Consider the following 14,121-nt stretch of genomic DNA (forward strand, 5'->3'; position numbering starts at 1 on the left):
CGGTCACCGCTATTAAACTGTACCGAAGGGGCGGTGGCACCAATCAGCCGGATGACGCAGGCTCCTCCAGCCCGTCGTCACTTCCGCCCACACAGGAAGTCATATCATACAACACTGGCTTCCGCCCTTACAGAGCGTCACTGCCATCTCCGATCAAGGCTGTCTAATCTACACAGCGCCCCTAGAGACGAGCAGAACAAGCACTCGTCAGGTCATAAGCAGATCATATAGCCCATATATGCGTTTATAGACATATACAGTACAATAGCGACTTATTGCAAATATAATTACAATAAAAACTGTGATTACCATTCAATATACCTAACGATAATCACTTTTTTAAAAACATATACAATGTTAAAAATGGATAAAATATCCTAAGACAATTCATAAAAAGAATCATTAATTAATCTTTAGGCCTTTTGCGTTCAACGAGATGATTGTAATTTCTTCCATTGTAGGAGATAACAGGGGGAGGGGGAGAGATGTAGAGAAGTAAAGAGAGTAGAGAAAAGAAGAGGGAAGGGGGAGTAAGTGTGTGTGTGTGTGTGTGTGTGTGTGTGTGTGTGTGTGTGTGTGTGTGTGTGTGTGTGTCCTAGAATGTGCTCAACAAACTATTGTGGGCAAGCCTAATGCCCCGTACACACGTGCAGATTGTCTGCAGACTTACCTTTTCTATGTAGTGCAAGGGCCTGCCGGATTGCATACAAATTGAAAGTGTTTAGATTTGACCTCATATTATATGGTTTTGGTAAGTCTGCAGACAAAAGTCTGCAGATAATCTGCACGTGTGTATGGGGCATTAGTTTGCAATAGCACATGATGACTACTGTCACAAATACGTTGCAGGCCTAAGTGGGAGGGTGGAAGGAGTTAGCTCGGGAGAGGGAACTCCCAATGCCCCCACCTTTTAAGGAGGGGCACAGTATCACAGCCAAAAACCAAATGATACATAGGAGACACATCAACGCACGTTGTTTTGACTGGCAATTTTAGGTTCAACCTTTCAGATCTGTTCATGCCAATGGAACTGGTGGCTTTTTATAAGGCAACTAGATCAGGGAGATACCTGTCCAGAGGGAAGGCATACCAAAAGATTAAGGCACAAAGACCTTTCAGTATGAGTGACTATCCAACAGATAGATAGGAGGATGAGGGTGGTGTACCCCTATTGATTCCAGGTTTTTCCTGAGTGATGTTAGGGGTGTAACTGACCCAACTTGGGGAAAGACCAGCATACAAAGGGTGAAGGGGTAACACACCAAAACCAAAACAAAAAGATGAACAGGATTAAGCCCCTGATCAGATGAAGCGTAACACCGTGTCCAGACCCATAACGAGAGTTTGATGTCTCTACATAGTGGGAACACCTGGTATCACCCAGCCTCTGACGGGAGGTGAGGACTGTTCGTGTCCCATGGCTGAGGTTTTGGTGTGTGCTGTCACCTGACCGGAGGGTGATTTAGGACTCAAGTGCATCCGCCATAGATGATGTGCACAATCTCCTCCTGCTCCTCTGTGGCCTGGGTGGAAGGTTTCTGTCAGTTGTCGATGCAGCTCTCCAGCCATTCAATCTAGGAAGGAGAAGCAAGCAATTCAGAATGGGAATGGTTTCCGTTTCCATAAAGGCAAAAAGCGCTGGTAGGTCACTGGGTGTGGAGTGTGAACCTGCGTTGGTTTTGCCTGAATGTTACTGCGAGGGGATAGCCCCATCTATAGGTCAGACCCAGCTGGCGGACTAGATCCAGGAGAGGATGGAGGGAAGCCTGTCTTTGCAAGGTCGTCCTTGAGAGGTCTGGTAGGATCTTAATGGATGCTCCATCAAATTCCACCCCTCCCGTCTCCCACGCTTCACATAGTATTTCCTCTTTAGGTATATAATAGTGGAGACGGCAGATCACATCCCTAGGTCTTTCAGGGTCTGACGGCCTTGGGCCTAAGGCCCTGTGTATGCGATCAAACTCAAGTTGCTCCAGGATATTGATATCAGGAATTGAGATTGTGGCCGCAGTTTCTGCCAGATTTTCCGAGTTTGTGGCCTCTGGGATCCCTCTCAGGTGCAGATTACTACGATGGCTCCTGTCCTCCATCTGAAGTTGCAGAGTCACTGCGGTATCCGCATGGACGACCTGTGACGATTCGAGTGCCTTCACTCTATCCTCGAGGCAGCCAGTTAGTGACCGATTGCACATCCTCCTTCAAGGCTTTAGCTCCTGTCTGTGCATCTCCTCAATACGGCCTATTAGAGTCTATATGTCAGCTCGAGTGGGGAGAGCCAGGAGTGAGTGGAGCTCTGCATCCACATGTAAAGTCAGGGGATGGTGAGTAAATAACTGCCCTTCCAGCCTGAATGCTGCAGGTGTCCGAGAGTGCCTCTGACCCCAAGGACGCAGAAGGTGAACCTGGATAGTTAACCAGATGCCGAGGCTCCTCCCGGCCCACTACGCGGCTCTGCCATCTTGGAATCTGGGGTCACAGGTTCGGGATTCAGGAATAAACTGTCTATTTCTCAGTTCTGTTTGGGTGTTTTGGTGTGCGGGTGATGGTAGAGGTACCCTTTGTTTTCCGCTTCTTGGCTGAGATCATAGCTGCTTAAAGTGATCAGATTTGGCTGAGCTGGACAGGTGATGGACCGGAGCTCCCTGGAGACACGTCTCTACCAGCTCATTTCCAAGCCACGCCCCTTGTGTCTATATTTATAACCCCTGAAAAACATTGGCTTTATTTTGCTATGAATCAATTTTTTTTTTTACATTTCCTTGGACTCAGGTTGTATGTCACTAGGTATAAAAATCAGGTTCAAGATGACGGCCCCGGAGGCTAGCATCTTTAAAAAAAAAAAAAGGAATGACAGAGAACAGTTTTTAAACCTTAACTTTATTAATGACCCCAAAAAACAACAGATAATAGTCTTATACAAGCGCAGAAAATTGGATACCAAAACTCATCTGGAAAATCCCTTTACCAAAGCAATAACCTTAGAATTATCTGAACTCGGAAACAAAAATGTAAACCTTTGCAATTTCTGCATTCGTTTTTCATAAACATTTTCTGCAAGTATGAAAAAAAAACGCCTGATCCTGCCAGAAATATATTGTCCATCTAACTTCCTGTGTGCTGAACTGAAATGTTAGCATTCCAAGTGATCTTTTATAAGCCAAGGAAAGGAGGGGGGACCTATTTGACATTCTGTGCAAGCGGTGTGCTACCAGTCCTCCCCATTTAATGGAGATGAACAGAAGAAATGTTTGTAGTCTAAATCAGAAGAAACTGCCTGGGGTGACGCTAAAACTCCATCGAGAGAGCAGTGACCGAGCATTGTCACACTAGGCAGGAAGTGTATTAATGGCATGATACAAATGTATCATGTGAAAAAGGAGAAAATCCTGGAAAATGAAAACGAATGCAGCCATCGCATCTAAGGACTGGTAAGCCGTAATATATTACTTTTTGTTTTTGGGTTTAGATAAGCTTTATGGTTCTGCCACACTGCACAGTCAGAAAGGAGACATCGCGGCTTCCTACCCCAGAATTTGCACTCTGTATTTAGCAATATTCCTGGAGTCCTCCTTTGGGCTTAGCATGTGGTAGGTGTGAAGGCATTGGGCATTTAAGTTTTTATATCCCATGCTGGTTGAACTGATTGTACTCTGCCAGATGGGTTGCCCATCCTCAGCATTCAGAAGACCGTGCAGGAACTATTCCAAATGCTCCACTGAGCCCCCAAGTGAATTCAGCCAATTGGTTTAATGTGCGTCTAAACCCAAAAACATAAATGCAATAAAACAACATCTTATCAGTTCTTAGATGTGGTGGCTGCTATCGTTTTCTTTTTTAGGCTTGCTCCCCTTTATGTAACAGGTGATCCTGCCAGCAATATGTTTCCAGTCCTAGGATGGCAACACTCACTGACCCTATTGTATCAGGACAATATGAACAGAACAGAACTACAAAAAACTCCCCCTCTTAACCTTGACATAAATGGGTGGTGTCCTGTAGTCCTCAGTCTACACAGCCACAATCACAGTCAATGATTGGAAGTCAGGGGCAGGGCTCCTGATTATGTGATTGCTGTGATAGCCAAACACATTAGGGGACATTTACTAAAACTGGTCCACACAGAATCTGGTGGAGCTGTGCAAGGTAGCCAATCAGCTTCAGCTTATTTAAATAAACTTTGACAATAAAAACGTGCAAGCTGATTGGCTACCATGCACAGCTGCACCAGATTCTCTTTGCACCAGTATTACTAGATCTACCCTAATGTGATTAGGTATCACAGCGATCACATGATCCACCAACTTCCAATTTTAAACTGTGACCAGGCAGCTTGGCCACTGTGCTGGGAGCGCTTAGTAAGCGTCCTTCCATTACAGATCAATGGATGCAGCCTGGCATTATAGCTCCGTGGAGCCCATTGGTGTGTTCGGTACAAGCTGGCACTCTTTGTTGGGCCCTCACTACTTACTAAATAACTAGAACAAGGATGCGGCCAGTGAAGTCAAAGACAAGTCAGAACTTCAAATCTGCTTTTTTTTTTATTTTTGGATCAGTAAAACCGAAGCCTGTGGATCAATATAACTGCCAGGCAGAGTTGAAGAGTATCTATACCCAAAAAAATAAAAATGGGAATAAGATATATAGCGGTTTACAAAAATACTTAGATGCGGTGGCTGCATTATTTTTCATTTGTTCTGTTTTTTTTTATTTGGCGTCCCTGCCAGTAACACACTTCCTGTTTTAGGTTGACAACGCTGGCTGGCTGCTGGGATGGGATTGCATACCATCTACATTGTAAGTGTAATGCTTCAACCTATTACCACTTTATCATAATGCTGGATAGGCTATACCTATGCCCAGACCACAACTATATATGCGATTAAGCAATCTTCAAATTTAAAGAAGGTTGGCAACACGGTATACCATGCGGATACCTTTTTCTTCATTGCTAATCCATTAAGACAGATGGAAATCCAAAACAGAGAAAGTTGATGCGTTTCAGCCCCTGGTGGGCTTTAGTCTAACCCCACCTAAAAGTGATAAAACGCGTCAACTTACTCTGTGCAATGGATTTCCCTCGGTCTTGATGGATTGGCAATAAAGAATATTTCTGTTATCAGCATGGTATAAGGTGTTGCCAACCTTTAAATTTGAAGATTGCTTAAAAGAATGTACAGTTGTGGTCTGAGCATAGGTATAGCCTATCCAGCATTATGATGAAGTGGTAATAGTCTTGATAGATTGGAAATAAAGAATATTTATTTTATCAGCATGGCATACCATGTTGCCAACCTTCTTTATATTTGAACATGACATCTACTCCTTTTCTCCTCTCCAATACACAGGGGGAGGTGTCTTGCATTCAAAAGAAAACAACGTAACTGATAAGAGTGCAGCACAGGAAGTTATCAGCTGACAAGGTTTTTGGCATTATAAGCATTTCTTTTTGCACTAAATAGTTATAATAAAATGCTCTCAATGGTGTTAACAGACCCAAAGGGAACACGTAAAAGCGGTTCATTGCTAGGGTTTACATACCCTTTAATACAGGAGTGCTTGGCAGAGTTAGGAACATGCACTCAGTGCCCTGTATGCACAGTGGAAAAATACAACCAGCACAGCAACAACTGATATGCCGGTAATTACCACCGATATGACAAGAAGATCGCACTCTGTACCTTTATTACATATAATAATAGTTACATTCGTTAGAAAGGCATTCAAATAACGCAAACCAGACAGAGAGAGAAAAGAAACGGGGAGAGGAGCGCCAATGGTTGGAAAAGAGTATAAAAGACAAAGTTTCAAGCATTTACATTGGCTGTACACACGTAAAATGCACAAATATGTGGTCTGTACAGTATTGTGTATTGGTAGTTCCCCTTGTGTATTGGTAGTTCCCCACTTATCAGTGTATGAAGCCTTGGTGCCCCAACAGAGGAAAGAGGAGAAATGACCGCAGTAAACAGGTTGCAGAAGTTACAAGTAGTTTGTAGATGTGAATCGAGAAGACCGTGGTGAAAAGAGACGGCAACAGAGCAGCTTAGTAATTGGACTAAATCGGGTACGACAGAGGACGCAAAGAGGTCACACCGTACTCTGTGTAGACTGCCATGGAAATGGCGTAATAACCAGATGGAGCCTGATCAGGGAGAACGCCTTGAAAGCCAGCGAAACGTTTTCACTCATCCTTCTTATCTTTTGTTCCCTCTTTCTGACTCTGTTGGAAGAGAAAAAAAAAAAAAAAGATGAAATAAGGAAGAAAAAAATTAAACCTTTCCGTTAAAAAGGAAAACTCTACATTTATTAAAAAAACGAAACAAAAACAAAAAAAAAAAAACAGAACATAGTATAGCCATTCTTAACCAGCTTTCCCTCCAGAGCTCCAAGGTTCCTACAAAGGTTCCTAGGGGTTCCTTGAGTTGTGGCTGCCTGACCTTACATCTGGTGCCGGTAGAGTTTGAGGGCCAACACCACTTCTCACAGTGCCAATGATGTTTTTCGTTATCTGTAAAGGGGGCAATTCTTTCCACTGACCATCAATATAAGGGCATTTTCCCAATGATCAGCGAGAGATAGAGATAGATAGATTTAGCAGGTGTTCCTGGAGACCTGAAAATTATTTTAGGGGTTTCTTCTAGGGTAAAAATGTTGGGAAAGACTAACACAACGTAAAATAATTGCGTCAGAAGCCATCTTGTCATTTAATGCCATTGCTGCGACTGAGTTGTTGGGATTTGGGTGCATAACCAGGGTGCGGTAAAACCACAGCTCAGCCACCCTTCTACCCATTCATTTGAAAGAGCTGCTAAAAATGGCAGGTGTAGTATAAAATGGCTGGGCAGAGATATCGGTCAGGTAGTCTCACTGGCCCCTCAGCTGCAGTAACATACAGCAGGCCTTCTGCCTGCAGATTCGGGACGGCTCCTCACACATTCACCCCCTCTCCTAAAACTAAACTTTCTGCAGCTTTACTAGCCAAGCCCCCCGCACACTCACCCCCTCCAGCAGTACCAATACTTCTGCAGCAGCCACTGGACTTTGCAGTGCACCAAGCATGGTATGGAGGGGGTTAGGGGTTTCAGGACCCAGACAGTACACACATAAAATGGCAAGGTCTGGGACTCTGCAGCTGTTCCTGCTGCTGGAGAATTGGGACTAAAGCCCCGTACACACGCAACGATTATCGGCCGACCGATCGTCAGTCTTTTGTCCAGAGTGGTGTTTTGTTGGTTGGAATGTGCCGAGACTGCACACAAATTTTCTCGCCCAACAAAATTCTACTTCAGAAGTGATGTCATGTGTTGGTTTGCTTTCTTTGTGTTCTTTCCTCACTGAGCATGCCCAGTCTTGCTCATCAGATCTTTCCCTGTCGAAATCTGTACTGACTGCACGAAAATCAGCTGTTGTGTTGACGGCCAACAAAAATGTTATAGTCTGCACACCAGATTTTTTTCGGCCGAAAAGTCGGAGTTGGTTGTCGGAAGCATCATACTAACAAGCCGAAAATCGGCAGATCGGTCATCGGACGAAAATTCCCGGCCAATTTTCGACGCGTGTGTACGGGGCTACAGGCTGGGACAAAGCGGTAACAGGACAGCTTTCAGTTGGGAAGTATGCTAATGCATATGAAATTAGGGTATGACTGTCCAGGCACATCCGGCACACCCTGTGCACACGCCTGTGTCTATAGGGTTTTTGCTTTCAGAAAATATATAATGTTTGGGGATTTAACTAATGTTCAGGCCTAAAATGTGCATTTTAACATATGTGCATAATATGAAAAAAAAAATAAATGTCTCTAGTAGAAAAGCGATTAAAAAGGATAAGTGTAGGAAAAGTAGGCTTGTCCTTTAGGAAGGTGGTGCACCTAGAGTAGCCACAAATTGGGTGAAGCGCCTTACGGTGAAACCTTTTTTTTTTTTTTTTTTAACCTGGTATTTTGTTCTCTCTTCTCAAATGACATAATGGCCTTTACCCAGAAGTCATTTCATCTTATGGAAAGAGACTGCATGCTCAGTAATACCCCCTTCTGTATCTAACAAAAACCTGGGTATGACAATTCCATTATATTTACTCTCTTCTGCTTTCTTGGTTAAATTGGATAGTAGGGAGGAGAGACACCGAGGACACGTTCTTTTAAAAAGTTCAGTATAAATATTTCATGAAATTTTAATGCCAGAGACGTGAAGCGTATGAAAGGATTTGACTCGAACGTCCACAGGGGAAGCTGCATGCTCTCTACACTCTAATTAAAAACACCAAACAGAATGTCCACAGCACCTTAGAAAGCACCAACAAGACTGGAGCAGCAAATGGATTGTTTCATGAGCATCACATGAAGCTTCTCAGATGGGTTTGACTTCGAGAAGAATGGTCAAAGCTTTTTTTGGCCATAGTTCACCTGTAGGTCACAGGAGTGCACTTAGTTCTGCACTCCTGTGACCCAGATTCAACCAAAAGCAGGCTAAAGTCCGCTGTCTGCTGACGTCACAGAGCTGGTCTCGGATCTATCGGGATACACCCAGATGCCTGACCGGCAGCTGGCTCGGCCTGCCAGCTGAGAGCCTAAGCCATTTGCACTGATTCCTCTCCAGCCCGGCGCTCCAGTGAGTGCTGGAGGGGCAGAGCAGAGAGCAGGCAACAGAAGACTGAGAACTGAGCGATCTGCGGTCATGTGACCGCTCGCTTTTTGGTTTTCCAGCCGGGGGGGGGGAAATCAATGCCACATACGTGATTAGGGTTTTTAAATTCCACACTTCTCTTTAAACCAGGGAGATCCCAGGCTGTACAATTCTTGGCTAACCAATTTTTCTGTTGTCACTCAGTTGGTTAAAGTGGAGTTCCACCCATTTTCGGAACTTTAGATCTATGTAATCCCCTTTAAAATGGCTTTTACCAATGGAAACTTTTTTTTTTTTTTTTTTTTGCTAGTAAATACCTTAATTTCGGCTTTATTCCTCCTCTCCTCACTTCCTGGTGCGATCGGCGATGACGTCATTCGGCGATCCGCAGTGTCTGCTGGGATGTATTCTATTCCAGAAATCTCGCAGTAGCTGTATCTGTACTGAGCCGTGCCTGCCCCGCCTCCGCCCCGCCTCCTCTAATTGAGTTTCATTGTATGAATGTATTAAGGCTGTTCTCTGCCCCGCCTCCGCCCCGCCTCCTCTCATTGAATTGCATTGTATGAATGTATTAAGGCTGTTCTCTGCCCCGCCTCTGCCCCGCCTCCTCTCATTGATTTGTAAGAGGAGGCGGGGCGGAGGCGGGGCAGAGAACGGCCTTAATACATTCATACAATGCAACTCAATGAGAGGAGGCGGGGCGGAGGCGGGGAAGGCACGGCTCAGTACAGATACAGCTACTCCGAGATTTCTGGAATTGAATACATCCCAGCAGACACTGCGGATCGCCGAATGACGTCATCGCCGATCGGACCAGGAAGTGAGGAGAGGAGCAATAATGCCGAAATTAAGGTATTTACTAGCAAAAAAAAAAAAAAAAAAAAGTTTCCATTGGTAAAAGCCGTTTTAAAGGGGGATTACATACAGCTATGTATTCCAACCTATTTAAAATGGGTGGAACTCCGCTTTAAATATGGTACTGCAGCGTACCCAGAGCAAAGAGGCGAAACTGTGCCCCTTGTACCCCACTACTAATGCATGTTGTATATTGGGTGTACCACCCAACGCCCATTCTCTGCTCCCTTGCTCCAGCTGCCCATGGTTGGCATGAAGTGTGAACTGCACATGCATTACCAATCACTTTTTTTCCTAGGTAAGAGGAAGCGGTGAACGCACAGTGTGTTTTTTTTTGTGAAACTGAAAAAATTGCAGCTACCATAATTTCATTCTATAGGGTCTCTGCTTTCACAAAATATATGTCTGGGGGACTATAAGGCTTAATTATAGGTACTGTAAATATCTACTAAACTTGCACTATTCAGGAGAGAACTACTTTACATACAGACGGTGATGTCACCGACGCATGCGCTCTGAAGGAATGGCCACCCGGGCCATTTCTTCAGAGTCCCGTGCCATAACCGGCAGCACCCGCACACATTCTCACACAGTCGGAGTCCGCAAACCCGGAAGGAAGACCAGGTGAAGATGGACACACCTTCAGCGGATATATAAAAGAAAACGTGAGCTGATGGGGTGGAGCACAGTTTGATAGCAGTAAGTTCAGTGCACTGGACGAATACCAATCACCAGGGCACATAAAAAACAGTTATATTCTATATGCCCCGTTCACACTGTAACCACTCCGAATTAGTGTGTAGGCATTGTGAATGGGCCCAACTGCTAGACATGAAGCCTGCTGATTGCCAACTACTGATCTTCAGTGTTTAGTAAGGGGGTGCCCACACCTACCATTGTGCCCAGGCAGCTTCTCCTTCTGCCCACCCTTTGTCCCGGCCCTGCTGCAGTGCTACTACCTAGGTTTGTAATGACAACATGAGCACTTCTATAGCTGAATTAGCAGCGCTGTCACCCTAGGACAGTAAGCGTCTTACTAGCAGGATCATCAGGTTAAAATCAAGGGAAAGAAGCCTAAAAAAATAAAAAAGCAATGCAGCCATCACATCCAAGAACTGGTAAGCTACAATATTTTTGTTTTTGGGTTCAACCCCTTGCCTCCAAGGGGTTTTAGATGCTGTGGGGGCAAGGTTTATGATCATGTGACTCCCGTGAAAGGCTGTCACATGATTGGAAAGCTCCAGATCCCAAGTAGTGATTGGGAGTTGTTAGTCTCCAGTAACTGTGCCGGGCGCACGCTCTTTGCCAGGAGAAAAGTGTTTATATAAGCCTCAATGTGAACGAAGCCTAAACCTAATACATGGCTTGAATTTTGGCCGACATTCAATTCACGGATGGTCCTGCCAACACCTTCCAGATCAACAAACTTCAATTAGCAAATTAAAGGAGTTGAGCAGGGAAAAAAAAAAAAAAAAATGTTTTTTTTAAAAAAGACAGCCAAACTGTTACTGCAGTCAATTAGTTGTGGTCACTGTTTGGGTTTTCTGACAGCTGTGGGTGTTGTGGCTGTCTGATCAGGATAACCGGCAGCAGGAGATTCATCCATCCACACTGTTTATGGGGGAATGTATGACCAGCTTAACACTGAACCCAATGTCAACACTAAATAGATCAAGCCCTAATCTATTTCTATATCATTAGTACCGTATATTTTTTTGATTTTTTTTTTTTTTAATATTTTTCCTCTTCTAGAGAGCCTCCACAAAGATACAAACAGGAATTCTGGATGTAGCAGTGTTGCCTCCTTAATGCCTGGCAGCTGCTGCTCTACTGCCCTCTGAAAAGCAATACATCTCTTTTCAGAGTGACACTTGAACTCTCAGGAACCCACATTGAGGCCCAGTGACATCCAAAACCTGGTATGCAATTTTTTTTTTTTTTTTTTTTTTACCTTTTTGTTAAATTTATAGTATACCAATATTGCTTTAATTGAGCATTTCTATGGAGCGCTGCAATATAAACAAATCTTATAGCTGCACTTTTTTTGGAGACCAATTATCCCTCAATGACAGGCCAAGACAGAATAAGGCTAAATAAGAGGAGAAGTATAAATCTTTTGTGCTAGTCTATATTGGCATGCTAATAGACTGAATTTTAAATACTGATTATTCAAAATAAATATTTATTAAAAAAAAAAAAAATTATTGGACAAACGTCACAAGCATTCGTCCTGCCATCACAAACTCTGACCGTGTTTTGCCTAATAGGTTAAATAATATGTGACCTTGCTTTATTTTTTGCAGCAAAAGGCAGAAAAAAAATTAAATCCTACCACTGGTTGTACGAGGATTCCTACAGGGCTCCCCTCTCTAGGTGACACAGGCATTACCGTATTTGGTTGTCCCCTGATGTCACAGCCTACAAGTCAAGCCATGTTGTCTGCATGTTCCCCGCCTATTATCACCACTTCTCTGCACCCACATGATAAGAACGACTTGTTTATTTGGTAGATTAAGTCCTCTACACCATTCACCCCTCTCTACCTCTCCTCCCTTTTTTTCCAAAATAGTGCCAAGCACAGATGCGAAATTCCTCTCGGATCACATGGATTGCATTACCGGTAGATATAAATAGTTTGGCAAGGCGCTTTTAACCTGGGCTTCATGTGACCTCCCGAAACCCAAATGTGACAGCCAGGTCTGAGTGCTGACCTTAACCCGTCCAATGCCAGAAAGGCCCATCACCTAATGGTGAGCAGGCTTTGATCCAAGATGAAAATAAACAGCATGTGATTTTTACATGCCTGGGAGTCCACTCTGCAAATATTAGTAATGCTGTGCAATGCTTTACAAGCTAGAAATGAATACACAAATCATCATCGGGCATTGTCCTACCGGCTGAATAATACATTTGGTAAATAGACTTCACCTACATAGGATGGCCTTGTCTGTGTAAATTTTTTGTAAAAAAAAAAAAAAAAATTTATATATTTATATATATATATATATATATATATTTATATATATATATATATATATATATATATATATATATATATATATATATATATATATATACACATATATACATATATACATATATATATATATACACACACACACACTATATATATATATATATATATATATATATATATATATATATATATATATACATACACACACACACTGTGTACAACGTTTTTGTTAGGCAGGTGTAAAGAAATGCTGTAAAGTAAAAATGCATAGTAATACAATACATATATATATATATATATATATATATATACACATATATATATATATATATATATATATATATATATATACACACACACACACAGTATCTCAGAAAAGTGAGTACACCTCTGTAAATTTGCTGTCCCCTCAAAATAACTCAACACGCAGCCATTAATGTCTAAACCGCTAGTACACCCCTATATGAAAATGTCAAAATTGGGCCCAAAGTGTCAATATTTTGTATGGCTACCATTATTTTCCAGCACTGCCTTAACCCTCTTGAGCATGGAGTTCATCAGAGCTTCACAGGTTGCCACTGGAGTCCTCGTCCACTTCTCCATGATGACATCAGGAAGCTGGTGGATGTTAGAGACCTTGCGCTCCTCCACTTTCAGTTTGAGGATGCCCCACAGATGCTCAATAGGGTTTAGGTCTGGAGACATGCTTGTCCATCACCTTTACCCTCAGCTTCTTTAGCAAGGTAGTGGTTGCCTTGGAGGGGTGTATGGGGTCGTTTTCATGTTAGAATACTGCCCTGCAGCCCAGTCCCTGAAGGGAGGGGATCATGCTCTGCTTCAGTATGTCACAGTACATTTTGGCATTCATGGTTCCCTCAATGAACTGTACCTCCCCAGTGCCGGCAGCACTCATGCAGCCCCAGACTATGACACTCCCACCACCATGCTTGACTGTTGGCAAGACACACTTGTCTTTGTATTCCTCACCTGGTTGCTGTCACACACGCTTAACACCATCTGAACCAAATAAGTTTATCTTGGTCTCATCAGATCACAGGGCATGGTTCCAGTAATCCATGTCCTTAGTCTACTTGTCTTCAGCAAACTGTTTGCAAGCTTTCTTGTGCATCGTCTTTAGAAGAGGCTTCCTTCTGGGACAACAGCCATGCAGACCAATTTGATGTAGTGTGCGACGTATGGTCTGAGCACTGACAGGCTGACCCCCACCCCTTCAACCTCTGCAGAAATGCTGGCAGCACTTATTCGTATATTTCCCAAAGACAACCTCTGGATATGACGCTGAGCATGTGCACTTAACTTCTTTGGTCGACCATGGCAAGGCCAGTTCTGAGTAGAATCTGTCCTGTTAAACCACTGTATGGTCTTGGCCACCGTGCTGCAGCTCAGTTTCAGGGTCTTGGCAATCTTCTTATAGCCTAGGCCATCTTTGTTTAGAGCAACAATCCGTTTTTTTCAGATCCTCACAGAGTTCTTTGCCATGAGGTGCCATGTTGAACTTCCAGTGACCAGTATGAGAGAGAGAGTGATAACACCAAATTTAACACACCTGCTCCCCATTCACACCTGAGACCTTGTAACACTAACGAGTCACATGACACCGGGGAGGGGGGAATGGCTAATTGGGCCCAATTAGGACATTATTCT

General features: G+C 43.4%; 1 protein-coding gene across 1 annotated transcript in view; it reads right to left on the reverse strand.

Moving 5' to 3' along the window:
- Positions 1–5,889: 5,889 nt before the first annotated feature.
- BCAP31 (B cell receptor associated protein 31) overlaps positions 5,890–14,121 on the reverse strand; it is an 88,710-nt gene continuing 80,478 nt past the window's right edge. Inside the window, exon 7 of the mRNA XM_082264428.1 lies at positions 5,890–6,220. Within this exon, the coding sequence (XP_082120554.1) occupies positions 6,182–6,220 (39 nt within the window). The 3' untranslated portion in view covers positions 5,890–6,181. The remainder of the gene's footprint in view (positions 6,221–14,121) is intronic.

This window comes from Pelophylax lessonae, assembly GCF_965119305.1.
Source record: "Pelophylax lessonae genome assembly, chromosome: 7".
Lineage (NCBI taxonomy): Eukaryota > Metazoa > Chordata > Amphibia > Anura > Ranidae > Pelophylax > Pelophylax lessonae.